Consider the following 13,865-nt stretch of genomic DNA (forward strand, 5'->3'; position numbering starts at 1 on the left):
GTGGTATTCAATGCTTTACTACTGATACATTTTAAGGCAATCACCAATACTTGGAAAGTTTAGTTAAATAAGTACACGAAGCTCTGCTGGTTAGGTTATACTTAAGACAACTGAGGAACATTTAACATTATTGTTATAAAACAAATATTTATATTGTATATATATACATATTTGTTTTATTTATTATGCAGAGAACGCATCTTCTTAACAATGATTATGATTTATCGAAATTGAAGTAGGTGCGGTCACGATTGACTATTATCAGAAAATGCTTTGTCGTGGTAAAGAGACCTTGTAATAAAATATGTGTATCTTACAAGCTAACGTATGGATCTTAGGAGACTCTAAATCAGGGTAATATATATTTTTGATTCCTGTAAATTTACAAATAAGATACCTTGTTATGTGGATGTTTTTTTTCAACATAGTCACATGTAAGATCAGATGGTTACAGTTAATAATTCTGATTTTAACACGTTTGAGGTCAGCTGTTTAGAACGTTTCCTCTTATTAGAACTATTCTGTTTTCATCGTTTATAATTGGGTTTTGTACTACTGGGGCCGTATTCACGTACATGTCTAATCCTCAAATGTAGACTTAGGACTCAAGACTCAGACTTTGCGCTGTTAAACGGTATTCACTAATGTTTCTGAGATCAAAGTTTGAGTCCAAAGTCTGAGTCTGAGTCTCAAACGTTGAGTCTATAATTTAGAAGCTTTGCAACCTTCCAAGATGTAGGCTGGACATAGAGCTGTCGTAAGAGATCGTATGTATCAGAGGCAAGTGCCACGTCCTCGTGTTTTTCGCGATAGCAGTAACCCTCTGGAGGACCTGAGGGAAGAGGAGATAATTGCCCGCTATCGTTTCCGGCCGGAGAGGATCTACTTTAGTGTTGATTTATGCCAGGCAGCTGCCCGGGACACAGGCAGATGTTTCGCAATACCTTCGATGCTCTGTGTTCTTAGCTACCTGCGGTTTTTGGCAACAGGAGCTTTTCAGTTGACTGTCGGCGACACTGTCAACATGAGCCAGCCCACAGTAAGCAGAGTTTGCCGCAAGGTTGGACAGGTGCTTTCTGCTCTTGCAGACTGGTATATCTGCTTCCCCTCAGGTGATCGTGTCCGCCAAGTGAAGCAGCAGTTCAGTGCCATGGCTGGTATGTTATATCCACTACATATTCACTTTTAAGCTTAAACTTAAATGGAATTACTCAGCTAGAAAATATTGTTTATGTCACCTTCATGAAGGAGAGTATTCCTAGTGGGACGTAAACCTTGTACCCTGTTATTTAGGTTAACCTAAAACTAGCTAACCTATAGTCTTTTTCACTCGCTCTGTCATATGAATACATCTATGCTTATGTTTACCTGGGAATTATGTATACATGTATGCATTGAGTAATAATACGTATGGGCTTGACATTTTTTTAGCATGAAAGTGAATGGAGACAAATAAATTTGTGCCTGTTTGACATATACCTTCATTTCAATGCAAATATTGTTGTTGACGTGCATATTTTTAGTAAAATAAGTTTGAATGGCATGTACAAGAAGTTCAACATGTATTTTAACAGGATTGAAAGAAGTAAAACATACATAACATCTTGATGAATTATCCATTTCCTTATTTTATGAAATTATATATTCCATTTAAAAGTCTGAGTATGCATATCTGTCCATAACTATGTTTTTACAGAAACCATTGAGAGTAACTGATGGTATTATTTAGTAACTATTTTCTGATCACCTAAAACTTGGACCAATAACAAAAAAAATCTTACTAGAGACTAAATTTATACATGATCATTCTTCAGGCATTCCCAGCGTTGTGGGGGTAATTGATTGCACCCATGTATGGATAAAGAAGCCATCGGCCAATCTGGAGGATTACATTGGGAAGAAACGAGTTCCTACAATAAATGTTCAGGTAAATTGAATTGAATTGTATGTTATCTATTTTCCAAGATGTTGAATTCATTTACCATAACCATCTTAATGCTTGTGTTTCTACTCATTTATAAAGTTGAACTGATTTTAATTATATGTAATTTAACATTGTTGAAATCGCAACTAACTGTATATATTTCAGGCTGTATGTGATGCCTCATACAGGATCTCATCAGCAGTAGTGATGTGGCTAGGCAGGACACATGATGCACGTATCTGGTGCCAATATGCACTCCGAAGGAGGTTTGAAGATGGTAGGAACATGTATATGACTTAATCAATGGATACATTTGTACTGTTAATAAATGAAACCGTATGCTGCCTTCCTAGTTATAGCATGCATTCCTACAGATATAAATATAGGCTTCATAAATAAAGCAGTTAAAACTACCGGGACAAGCTCGCTATTTCTTAATTGATATGTTGTGTAGTTGTAATGAAATGACACATTTTACGCACAGGTGATATGCAAGGGTTTTTTACTTGCTGACAGTGTTTATGCCTGCACAAGGAATATGTTAACCCCCTACATGAATCCTGTGGGAGAGGCACAGGCACGTTGCAATGGGGCACTGTGTCGCACCAGGGTCATTGTTGAACAAACCTTTGGAATATTGAAGCAACGATTTCAGGTAGATTAACATGAACACTTTTTAAAATTGCCCTCTGGTAAAGAAAGATAATACAGACGTATGACAATGAATTAGTTATATAAAAAATAGTAATATGAAGTAATTTGTTCTTGCAATGTGTGTTTTTTTCCCAAAACAATGCATTTTGTTGTTGTCAGGTACCTCGGAGGAAGTTGAATTGTTCCCCAGATAGGGCGTGTATGCATATAAGAAACTGCATCACATTGCACAATCTGGGGGTCGATCGCCGGGATATCTTTGCTGTGGAACCAATCGACACCACTGATAACGCCCGTTATCATGGAGTTGATGTTGGGGACAACATGGATGGGAGGGCCGCCAGGGAGTACGTGACCAGAATGTACTTTGAGCGATAGGTAAAAACTTTTGTAATACAGTATTCATCATGTCAGTACATACACATGTATTGTTAAATGCGTTGTGCTTTTCCTGCAGAACATCATAGATGGCAATCATAATCTCTTTTTTCATTTCAGGTGCTGTGATCCTGGCGTCTATGTACCCATTAGCTTTTAACCATCCTCTGATGCATGCTAACCTGCTTGTAACATAGCATCAAGATGGACGGTGAATGTGCTGTACACCGTTTAAGCTTTTAGCAAGGCAACCTTAGCACAAAAGGACCTTGAGGTTCGGGTAAGGAACGCATTGTTTTCATACAGAACGATCACGTACTAGTTAGTGAAACATGTACGTAAAGTGATAGGTTGAACCTTGCAAACTGACTTCCTGTTTTGTTTCTAGCTTTCATTTGATGTTATCATATAAATACAACAAATACATTTGATATGTTACATGTTTTAATTACCTTACCACTATAAACAAGTAACAATGAGGTTGCATATAATGTCAATGAAACATTTGACTAAAAACATATCTGGAATGCTTCATAATACAAGTGTTTTCATTAATCAACAGGCACCAACTTCTTAAGTCTATTATAACAGGAATAAGGTTAGATGACTATTTTAGTAATAATTTGCATAATATTTCTTCATTAAGAGCTTTCATACTTTAGATTGGAATATGCTGTATGTTAATTACATTCAACCATTTATCTTTAATCGAAATTGAATTTAAATAATTTTCGAGAAATTGGGGCCAGAGCATAAACTCTCTGAATGTTAACAATGATGACGTTAACAATGCTGTTTACTTAAAACATAGCTATAAACATTCGGCCCATTGTGTAACAGTACAAAAAAATTCAGGCCTAAATGCTAACAAATGTATAGGATTGTACAGGAAATACCATCAATACTAAAGCAAATGTATCATGAAACACTAAACAAAACATGATACAGTCTGTAAGTTTATCATGCTTTAATGATACCTGGTTAACTATATGCATCATTTACTTATTGATTTTCATTCCGAGAGCACATGTCTGAAAAGTAATGTTATTGAATGTTAAATACTTGTATAAATATCAGGTTGAAAGTTCTTTTCAATACACAATTATACTTTAGAAAAATGTGGAGAAATAGCAAACATAATGAAAACCATAGTTTTAACAAAGTATGTCATTCAAGTCAACCATACAGCTTAGTGTGACATATAGCTACAATTAAGCAATGAAACTACAATACATATGCAAACAGCACATACAGTTTCAGTTAGGAAGGATATCATATTGAATGTACATTTCTGTAATATTTTACAATGATCTGTATTCTCTGAAGCCTAATATAAGTGTTTTGTTTTGATAGTCACGTCATTTGTAATGATGATATAAACAACATAGTTTAATGACGCCAATGCAAATTGTACGGCCGTACTTCCCTGGACAGACTTTATAAATGATACTAGCTATTGTTCAATGTCAACTAAATTTTGACAAAAACATTTGTCAGTACCTTACTGCTTATTAATTCATCATGCCATTGTTGACAAAAAGGACAAAATCACTTATTGACTGTCCAAATAGTGGATAAAATCACCATAAATTCAGTTGACATGTGTAAGTAAATTCCGCAACATTTTAGACTATGCATAAAATGACAAAATATCAAAAAACGTTCCAATGAAACAGAGACAGCTGTTATTCACATTACTGAGATTACTGATAATAACATATTAATAATATGAGTTGAATTTGATTTATATGAATTGAAAAAACTACATAAGGTCAGTATATTATTTCTGTTGTCTATATGAAGTCATGCAGACAAAACACCGGGAAAGCTATTAATAAAATATATACACATTTGCATCAATAAATGATCATTGAGAAAATAACATCATAACTATCATAACTCAATTAACAATGTCAATCATAAAGAGGAGACTTTCTCAAACTCCAGATGAACCTTGTTAATTCTGAATAAATGTAAACTGTGTTATAATGGGATATTTGAGAAGTAACAAGCAATACTCTTAATATTACTTAATTGTCCGATGACTTTATGGCAACACACAGTTTGTATATTTCATATGTATATAGCAAACTACAAACATTATGTCCATGTAAAGTAATTAGTTGAGCAAACTTTACAAAGAACATTTTATCAGATATGAATAAACAATGATTTGTAACATATATATGAAATGTCATCATCAAACTCAAAGTTTAATCAACAATGTATAGTAGGTTTGTGGTTAATGCAACTATGGTAAACCTTTTTCCTGTATTCACGACATGTAAATGCAGTATGGGAATATCTTAGAACATATGTGGTTTCTAACTTTAATAGCACATGAATGTCAGTGCATTACTTACTACAACAAGTACAGTTTGACTAAAACAAAAAGTAAGGCATCACAGCCAATCATACCGGTAATACAACATTGTACAAAGCTTCAAATTGATGTAAGATAATAATCTCAAAAGTAATTTTGAAGAACAGTTAGGTTAAACAAGTACACCACCTTCAAAACTACAATGAAAAATACAGGGACAAGCCTAAAATGGTTCGAAGGTAATCTAACAGTGTGCTTGTTACTTTCAAATATCCAATGAATTAGTTGAGCAGAACTATTTATTAAAATCAAATGAATCTACGAAAGGATTTCCTGACTGAGATTCAATGGAAGACCTTTGTATATATGGTTTTTTTTTGCTGCATCAGCCATTTCTTTCACTGAAATAAGTGCATTTTTTGTTCTGTTAAGAGGTCCATCTGGAGCTTAATCTTTTTGGTCTCCTCCCTAATCCTGACATTGTCTAGTGAAAGGTTTTCAGCAGTTAGCTTGTTTATAGTGGACTGCTCGGTGTCGACAATTTTTCTTTTGGCTGAAAAACAACAAAAAACAATTTCATTTTATACTCGGCTTGATACATATTATGTAAGTATAGCTATCACATTTATCTTTTACTTCAATCATACAATATTAAAAAACACAATTACTATATGCTGCTTCATATAGAGAAGATGTTATATCTGCTTGTCGAAAATCCTCAAGAATTTAACAATTCTAAACAAAAGAAATTAAGTGCCATAATTATGAAGTTATGGATCCTTAAAGCAACTGTGCACCAGATGATCAATTTGCAAGAAAAAAAGAAAATTGTCGAAATCTGACATAAACTTGGTATTAATGTGTACAATGCAATGAAACTAACTAACTGAAGTACCACATAGTTTACAATTTATTTAAGTTTAGCAGTTATTTCGTATTGTTCCATTTAAAAAGATTACTGGGTATGTCTACTTAGTAGAATTCATTCCTTATGCGTGATTGGCTAGTCGATGTTATCACGTGATATTACCAAGTTAGGTATATAGCTTAAATATACCACTCGTTTGGAGTAAGCCTTCGTAGCACAGTGGATACAGCACTGGACTGCAATTTTGGCGACACGGGCTCGGACCCGTTCTCCGACACACTTTTTACATTTTGGTACCTTTTCTACAATAATGATATCAAAGCGTAACACATTCTATTAAATAATTGTTCTGAGACTCGTTACAGAAAAAAACTTTTTTTGGTGCCAATCTGGTGTACAGTCCCTTTAAAGCATCAACACATACAGGAGTGTAAAAAGTTCCTTATAGTTTAAATAGTTGAACTTAACAGTATTCATGAACAGTAGATTCTTAACAAGGAAATATATCGGAAAAATAAAAACACTGGCTCATCAATACAGTGTATGCATGAAACACCTTACATGTTATCGCTAACATAATATCAGGTAAGACTTCCACCTTCGCGAATGTGAGTTAATTAAAGGGCTAACATAGCAAATGGTACAAGCGCAGGAAGTGTATGCATGAAAAGATCTGTCCTTAGCTATGACACCAAATAATCTCAATTAATCTTTACTTAAATGAAATAACCTTTCCCGGTATTTTGCCTGCACGCCTTCCTTGGTACTGAAAGAAATGAAAATGTGAATTTGTAAAGTAGTCTATATTAAAGCTGCACTCTCACACATATACTGTTTTTAAAACTTTTTTTTATTTTTTGTCTTTGAAAGAGCATTTTTTTGCGTAAATATCTGCAAACCAATGATAAAAGATTGCTGACAAAAGATCTGATCGCAGATTTTCATATTTCCGTTTGAAAAATAATGTTTTATGACTTAATCCGTTATTAACAGTTTAAGATAAATGCATAAAACATCATTATTTGAACTTAAATATAAAAATCATCGATCTAATTTTTTGTCAGCAGTCTTATATAACAGGTTTACATGCATATTCGCAAAAATTAGCTCGTTCCAAGACAAAAAAAATGTCAAAATGTTCAATCTGTGAGAGTTCATCTTTAACAGTAATTATGTCTGTCTGAAATAAAGCTAGTAAACTACCTATAACAATGCATTAGTAATGTTGAAGTCACCAGTGATATCACTGTAAGGGAAATTAAAAGCAACGTAAAAGTTAAAAGGATATTCTTCATTCAAACAATCCATTTCACTCTTTTTATATTGGAGTATTTGTACTACATTATATCAACTGTTTAAAACAATTGCCAGGTGACCTTAACAAAACACATTGAATACCCTTTAACATTTTTATCCTGGTCCATTAGAAATACAACAACACATCTACAAGTAATTAAAATCTGACAACTGATGTTTAATCCCAACCATTGGTTTTGTTAAGGTCAAAAACAAATTAAGTGAAGCAACACACAGAATATCACGAACTGTCTGAACCCTCAAGTATTATACAATGTAGTATAAAAAGAGCTATCACAGAGACAGCGCGCTCGACTATTCCGCCGCTTTTCAGTATAAGGATTGAAAAGGTTTGGCGAAACATGCATGGATCACTGTAAAATTAGATTTCAATGCAATACATGATGTGCTGAGATATTAACATAAATGGTTAATTAAGTAGGTTGGATGGTTAAGTACCATTGTATAGAGTCTCAATGCCAGAATGCCAGAAAGCTTGTTTTGTTTTTATAATTATTATAATTATTGTTCAAAGTCATAACAATTTCAAACAAAATATGAACACCTTTAAAATAAAAACTTGTTTACTGTCTCGAGTAATTCAACAAGGCTGTACAGTGCATATCAAACATTAGACTGATGAAGCTTTTATAAAACATATGTGAATGAAGGATAAATACCATCTGAATCAAATCCTCCGCCAATGCCCGTGACAACTTCGTGTGTGGCAAGATGGTCTGCCACACACGACTCTGCCACGGACAATACAGCCGATGGGCCCCCTCCTGTTGGCGGATGCCTCAGCCCACTGACTTTGTTGATGGCTTAACAAAACAAAGATAATATGCAAACAAAATGAAACTTTATATCATATTTTCACATCTGACTGAATTAACAATTCAATCTACCAAACATCTAGAAGATGGTGTTTGACATTGATGGAAGATAGATATTTAGATAACTGACTACTTAAGTGGGAGTTCACACTGATTGAATTGTGTATGAAATATTTTGTTTTAGTTAATGATGTACTGACACAATGAGTCTTGAGACAATGAGATGCATATAATCATATACATGTATACTTTCAGTAACTTCTGCAAAATTTTATTTACATCTTTGGGATTGTTTCTGCCTCTGTGAACTAGTAGCATGGTTAACGTATTTTATCAAAGGTACTTACAGCGCCCCTTCACATTTTGAAACTTTTTCCTTCATTGTTCGGACGTACGTGGCTCAGTAAATTCACTGCAATATAACAACATGAGGTGTTTTACTTTAAATTATTTTAACTTGAGTAAAGCTTACTAAGTTGAATGTGTACTGGTACATGTAATTGTTTCAATGTATTTTATTAGCATTCATTTAATCGTTAAAATATATAACCTTTTTTGAATGATTTTCATTCATTTGCACATTCAATAACAAGTGTATCACATCACTACAATGTTGATACATGTATATTTTAAATTAGTACACTATATGTTTCAGTGGAACACTAATGAGGCAGAAATACAGCTCTGCACGGCCATGTTAACTGTTTATTATAATAAAATTGTTGAAAACTGTGTTTAATACCGCATGCAAAACATAAACCTTATGTACAATTTTCCTTCATGTCATGCTGTCTCAACAAGAAAAACAACAACAACAACAATGTACAAATAAAGTTAAGTCTGTTTCATCTATCAAACGTACTGGCTGACAACAGTGGCAATTTCTTGCCACTTCGCCCGGCGTTTAGTGGAAAAAATTTCCACCCCACACCCTTTCATCTCACCGAAACGGAGATCCCAATTTTCACGTACGACTCAGCTGCCTCGGTCCAAGGGGGACTTTTTTTGTTTACAAACCGTAAAAGGATAACAACGTAATAATAACTCAACTTTCCAGTCCATTGCTAAGGTATTTACGTAAAAAAGAGTTCTGAATGACTACTTATTCAGTCTATGATCAGCATGTAAATTATTTCAAACAAAATGCACGATATCGGTTATTAATAATTTAATAAAAAACATGTAAACAATACCTGTCGTATCCATTTCCGTCTGCCAATGATGAAACGGTGCGTGCGAGCACCTGCTGACGTAATCATTGAAAAATACCGCTTGCATCATCGACATAAAGTATTCTCAGCTGAGTCTGAGTCTAAAGCCGTTAGTGAATACGAAAATCAAAATAGTCTCAGCATAGCCTGAGTCTGAGACTGAGACTGAGTCTGAGTTTAAGTCTATAAAAAATGTACTTGAATACGGCCCCAGGACTTTTTTCTGTAGTTTTTCATATACTTACTGATCATATTGTTTGAATTGCTCTTTCACTACAGTACAATGGCATGTCCCAGAATGTTGTTGCTAAAAGATAAAAAGGATAACCAGTTTACATTAATGAAAAGTAGTGATTGTTTCATTTCTGGTACTGAGGACCTATAGCAGCATTATGCATAATTACAGCTCATGTAGATATAAACAACGTGCGTTTATAACAATCATTACGCAGGACCTTTCCTAGCGCATGGGTGTGTACTGTTTGAGACCATGTCATAGTTGAATTTGAAGAGCACACTGTTTTCCTGACAATTATTGAATATATCTTACCTTTGTAGAATTGGTTTGCCTCTACTTTAGGAGCAACGGCAAAGTTGCAGCCACCAATGTTCCGTATAGTAAAATTAAATATGAAGCTTCTTTTAACTCATTTAGATATATAAAATTAATAACATCGAGGTTTTTACGCTAAATAACAACAACAAACGTCGCCATGTTTCACAGCGTTAAAATCGAAACTTATTATAGAAAGATCAATTTTACACACACTTTTAATTCCTTTGCTTCTTTTCAATCTGGTTCTATATCTGTCGTGATTTCTTCATTTGGGGAAACAGTTATAAACCACACTACACTCTTTTACAATAAGCGATGCATATGTTGTAAGTGTCAATCTTCTGTTTAATAAAGAAATACAAGATAATTTCTCAAGAGTATCTTGTGTGTATGATTAGTACTTGGCGACAAATTATCACAAAATCATTTGACTTCGAAGAAGGTAACAATATTACTATACTGGAAATAACGTTAACAAACAACATAAAATAATCACAACAGTCACTTCAACTGTCATAGAACAGCCGGTGGCTAGTCTCGGTTCAATGATGCCCGATTGACACTGTCACTGAAGTGACGCTTGTACTATGAAATATTTACTACATTACTAATACATATATAGTTTACAAAGTTCAAACGTCGTGAAAAAAACTGCGATTCGACTACAGACGCAACGTGTATAGTGGCCACGTAACCATGCATCAGTTTCACACCTTTTTTAACGATGATTGGTCGATGGAAACAGCAAAGCTTATTAAAAGTGACCTGAGTATGCAATATTTTACACTTTCTCTGCGGAGCATCATTTAACAAATTAGACGAGCCTGCTATGTAGAACAATTCCATTATTCTTACGTATATGTGAGCCAAGGGGAGATAGTAATGGCAACTGTTATGTAAATAATTCCTATACAGTTAAAAAGATCTAAATGATTTACAGTGCCTTATAATTCAAAACCTTCACAAAACAGTAAGATATGTTTAATACAGTTTTATATTTATTTATCACACCAACTTATTTTAAAGTCAAATAAAACATCAGAAACAAATGAACCTTTCATAAACCTAAACATATACCCACTGTGAAATAAATTTGAGTTAATTTTGATAGAAAGACAGATTAATAATCTAGAGGCCGTTTTATTAAAGGTCGTAAGTACCGATATCGTAACTTTTTATCGCAACTTTGAGTTTTCCTCGTAAATGCGTTTCATTAAAATTTTCGTAGCTAAAATATCGTAACTTTCGTGCGTAACTTTACGCGTGCTACGAAGTGCTCGTAACTTTGACGTAGCGTTCGTAAACATGGCTGCCATATACGGCGTCCTTTACGGTCAGCGGAGAAATCCGGTTCAACAACTGTTTCACCCACGTCTAGCCATGGTCGGGTTGCGGGACCAAGAAGTAATCAGTCGATATCGAATGTCTAGGCCAATGATAAAAATGATTTGGTCCATTTAATAAGAGCGGACATCGACCCAAAGACCAACCGAGGAATGGGCATAGATGCAGAAACGAAGGTATGACCGTATGGAAAATATTTAGTACTTAATCAATTAAATTGTTCAGAGATCCGCACGGGACGCAACTGTTGTGAAGGTTTTCGCTTTGAAAATATTTCCGTTATATCTTTGGTTTAATACATTACTAGTTACCCAGCTGTATCCGGATGTCAAGTTTTGAGAAGAAACGCAGCTAAGGGGCAGCCGAATTAATGTTTTATTTCTTAAGCGTGTACATAATTCATCATTTGTATTTGATTTGACAAATGATGAAGTGTGACAATCTTCAATAGATACCAACAAGGATTATACTGTAAACACTTAGACATTAGTGTTTCGGATATGGATAACAATTCGAACATTACTAAGAGATGATCTTTCTGCTGAATCCGTATGTAGTTAAAACAAAATAATTCAGCCGATACAATAGCGTTAGTGTGTATGTAACACCAACATAATTGATCATTTCAGCGCAACCCTTTAAGTGGGTCTTCCTCACAGTACCCTTTCAAATGAGTATCTATTTTAAATATCCTTATATAATTACAAATGATATGCTGATGACTGGCCCTTGTTTTCTATGTTTACAGTAGCGTCCACTATTAACACATAAATTGTCAATATCTTTCATTTTGTGTCAATACAGGTCTTACTGACATTGAGGTACCTGGCTAAAAGAGACTTTTTTTCTGAAGTTAGAGACATCCATGGTGTGTCCAAGTCGCCAATGTCCAGACACCTGCATGACGTGGTGCTGGCGATTAACAACAGGGTTGATAACATAAGGTTTTCAGGAGGTTGTTCAGTCACGGTTCAAATGTACATGTAAAAAGCAGATGTTCTTGTTACAAAATTATATGTAAAATAATATAGCTAATTTTAAATTAGGACAACTTTGAAGTATGTCCCTAAAGTAACCATTCATTATTAATTGTTCTCTTGTTTGTGTGAATGCTTAAAATCTACAATATTTTAGAAAAGGGATCACTCAATCAACAATTATATTAGTGTTTGAACATTCAGATTCCCAAAAATAGATCTAGAAAGAAGGAGCACAGCTTCTGCATTTTACAGGCTTAGCCGAATTCCTAGGGTGCTTGGTGCTATTGATTGCACGTTGATATCAATTACTACCCCAACTACCCACGAGGCATCCTATGATTGTGTGTCGGAAGGGTTACCAAGCCTTAAATGTCTAAGCAGTGGTGGACACTAAGTTGAGGTATGCATTAAGAAATGGTATCATTTTTAATTGAATTCTTTATTTATATTGTATATACCATGCTATTAGATATAGCCAATAATAAGTTATGAACAATTTGTCTACAATTATTTAAAACTAATGTTATTGCACTTTGATCTGAGCAGATTCATTGATGCTGTGGTGCGGTGGCCTGGCGCAACCAATGATGCTACTATCTTTGAGATGTCTGGCTTGAAGGTATTGTCAGTTTAAGGTTAATATGAATTGCTTTGTTTGATAATGTCTTGTCCATGTATTTCCCATTGTATTCTAAAAATGTAAGAAATTGTTATTACATCCTCATTTCTGTTTTATAGCATCTGGTCTCTAGGGTTCATTATTTGTGTATTCAGAAGTGTTCTTTTGATATAACTGGAAGCATTACAGACTTAGGATTTTGCCCTGCATCACTTGAATGATTAGTCTTATAATTGTCAATAAAAGATGAAACAAGTGGTCTCTGTATTGTGTTAAATGATCTGTACTGTATTGTTTAAATCTTTTCTAGGATTATCTGGAGGCAAATGCTGTAGGTGTATTGCTGGGTGATTCGGGTTATGCTTTACGAAATTATGTATTAACACCCATCCTCAGACCCACTGCCAACGCAAAAATGGCAAACAATGATGCCCATGCCAGGGGCCGTGTAGTTGTTGAGAGGGCATTTGGCGTGCTGAAGTCACGCTTTAAGTCAGTATAAACTACATCCCTCACTTCTAAGCACACACATTGTAATCATGTCATTAATATTCTGTAATTCTTAATGCAATATTGCAGAATTTTCACTATTAATACTGTATTAATTCGATGCACTCCTTTTTCACATACAATTGCAATAAAGGCTTATTGTGTTTACCCAGTCTTTGTCAACAGTGTCATATTAAATGTACCCGAAACTTATTCAGCTATGAGCATACAACTTACAACAATAATAATGCTTGTTTTAAAAGGAAGTGCTCAATGTAATGGTCCAAAGTTACTTCAAACTATTGCAAAATTTTCCTGTACAAAGCCCAAATGTAACCTCATCAAATTTCAAGCATAATTGCTATTCATGCCAATAACTTTCAAATG

At 34.3% G+C, this 13,865-nt stretch overlaps 2 protein-coding genes across 2 annotated transcripts; both read left to right on the forward strand.

Moving 5' to 3' along the window:
* Positions 1-769: 769 nt before the first annotated feature.
* On the forward strand, positions 770-3,153 carry LOC128235375 (putative nuclease HARBI1). The gene is made up of 4 exons (XM_052950188.1): positions 770-1,157; positions 1,815-1,927; positions 2,090-2,201; positions 3,077-3,153. Exons 1-4 carry the CDS (start codon positions 770-772, stop codon positions 3,151-3,153), a joined length of 690 nt encoding a protein of 229 aa, XP_052806148.1.
* An 8,198-nt stretch (positions 3,154-11,351) lies between these two features.
* LOC128235393 (putative nuclease HARBI1) lies at positions 11,352-13,491 on the forward strand. The gene is made up of 4 exons (XM_052950211.1): positions 11,352-11,450; positions 12,195-12,334; positions 12,917-12,989; positions 13,300-13,491. The coding sequence occupies exons 1-4, from the start codon at positions 11,352-11,354 to the stop codon at positions 13,489-13,491; spliced, it is 504 nt and encodes a 167-aa protein (XP_052806171.1).
* The last annotated feature ends 374 nt before the right edge of the window (positions 13,492-13,865 follow it).

Source organism: Mya arenaria, chromosome 1 (genome assembly GCF_026914265.1).
Source record: "Mya arenaria isolate MELC-2E11 chromosome 1, ASM2691426v1".
Classification (NCBI taxonomy): Eukaryota; Metazoa; Mollusca; class Bivalvia; order Myida; family Myidae; genus Mya; species Mya arenaria.

What these genes read in the sequence shown, in the direction of transcription:
- LOC128235375 (XM_052950188.1), top strand. Translation starts at nt 770, where the DNA reads ATGTATCAGAGGCAAGTGCCACGTCCTCGTGTTTTTCGCGATAGCAGT. An exon ending in TTCCTACAATAAATGTTCAG is followed by an intron (nt 1,928 to 2,089) that starts GTAAATTGAATT and finishes TATATATTTCAG; the next exon opens with GCTGTATGTGATGCCTCATA. An exon ending in CCGAAGGAGGTTTGAAGATG is followed by an intron (nt 2,202 to 3,076) that starts GTAGGAACATGT and finishes TTTTCATTTCAG; the next exon opens with GTGCTGTGATCCTGGCGTCT.
- LOC128235393 (XM_052950211.1), top strand. Translation starts at nt 11,352, where the DNA reads ATGGCTGCCATATACGGCGTCCTTTACGGTCAGCGGAGAAATCCGGTT. An exon ending in AACAGGGTTGATAACATAAG is followed by an intron (nt 12,335 to 12,916) that starts GTTTTCAGGAGG and finishes TGATCTGAGCAG; the next exon opens with ATTCATTGATGCTGTGGTGC. An exon ending in TTGAGATGTCTGGCTTGAAG is followed by an intron (nt 12,990 to 13,299) that starts GTATTGTCAGTT and finishes AATCTTTTCTAG; the next exon opens with GATTATCTGGAGGCAAATGC.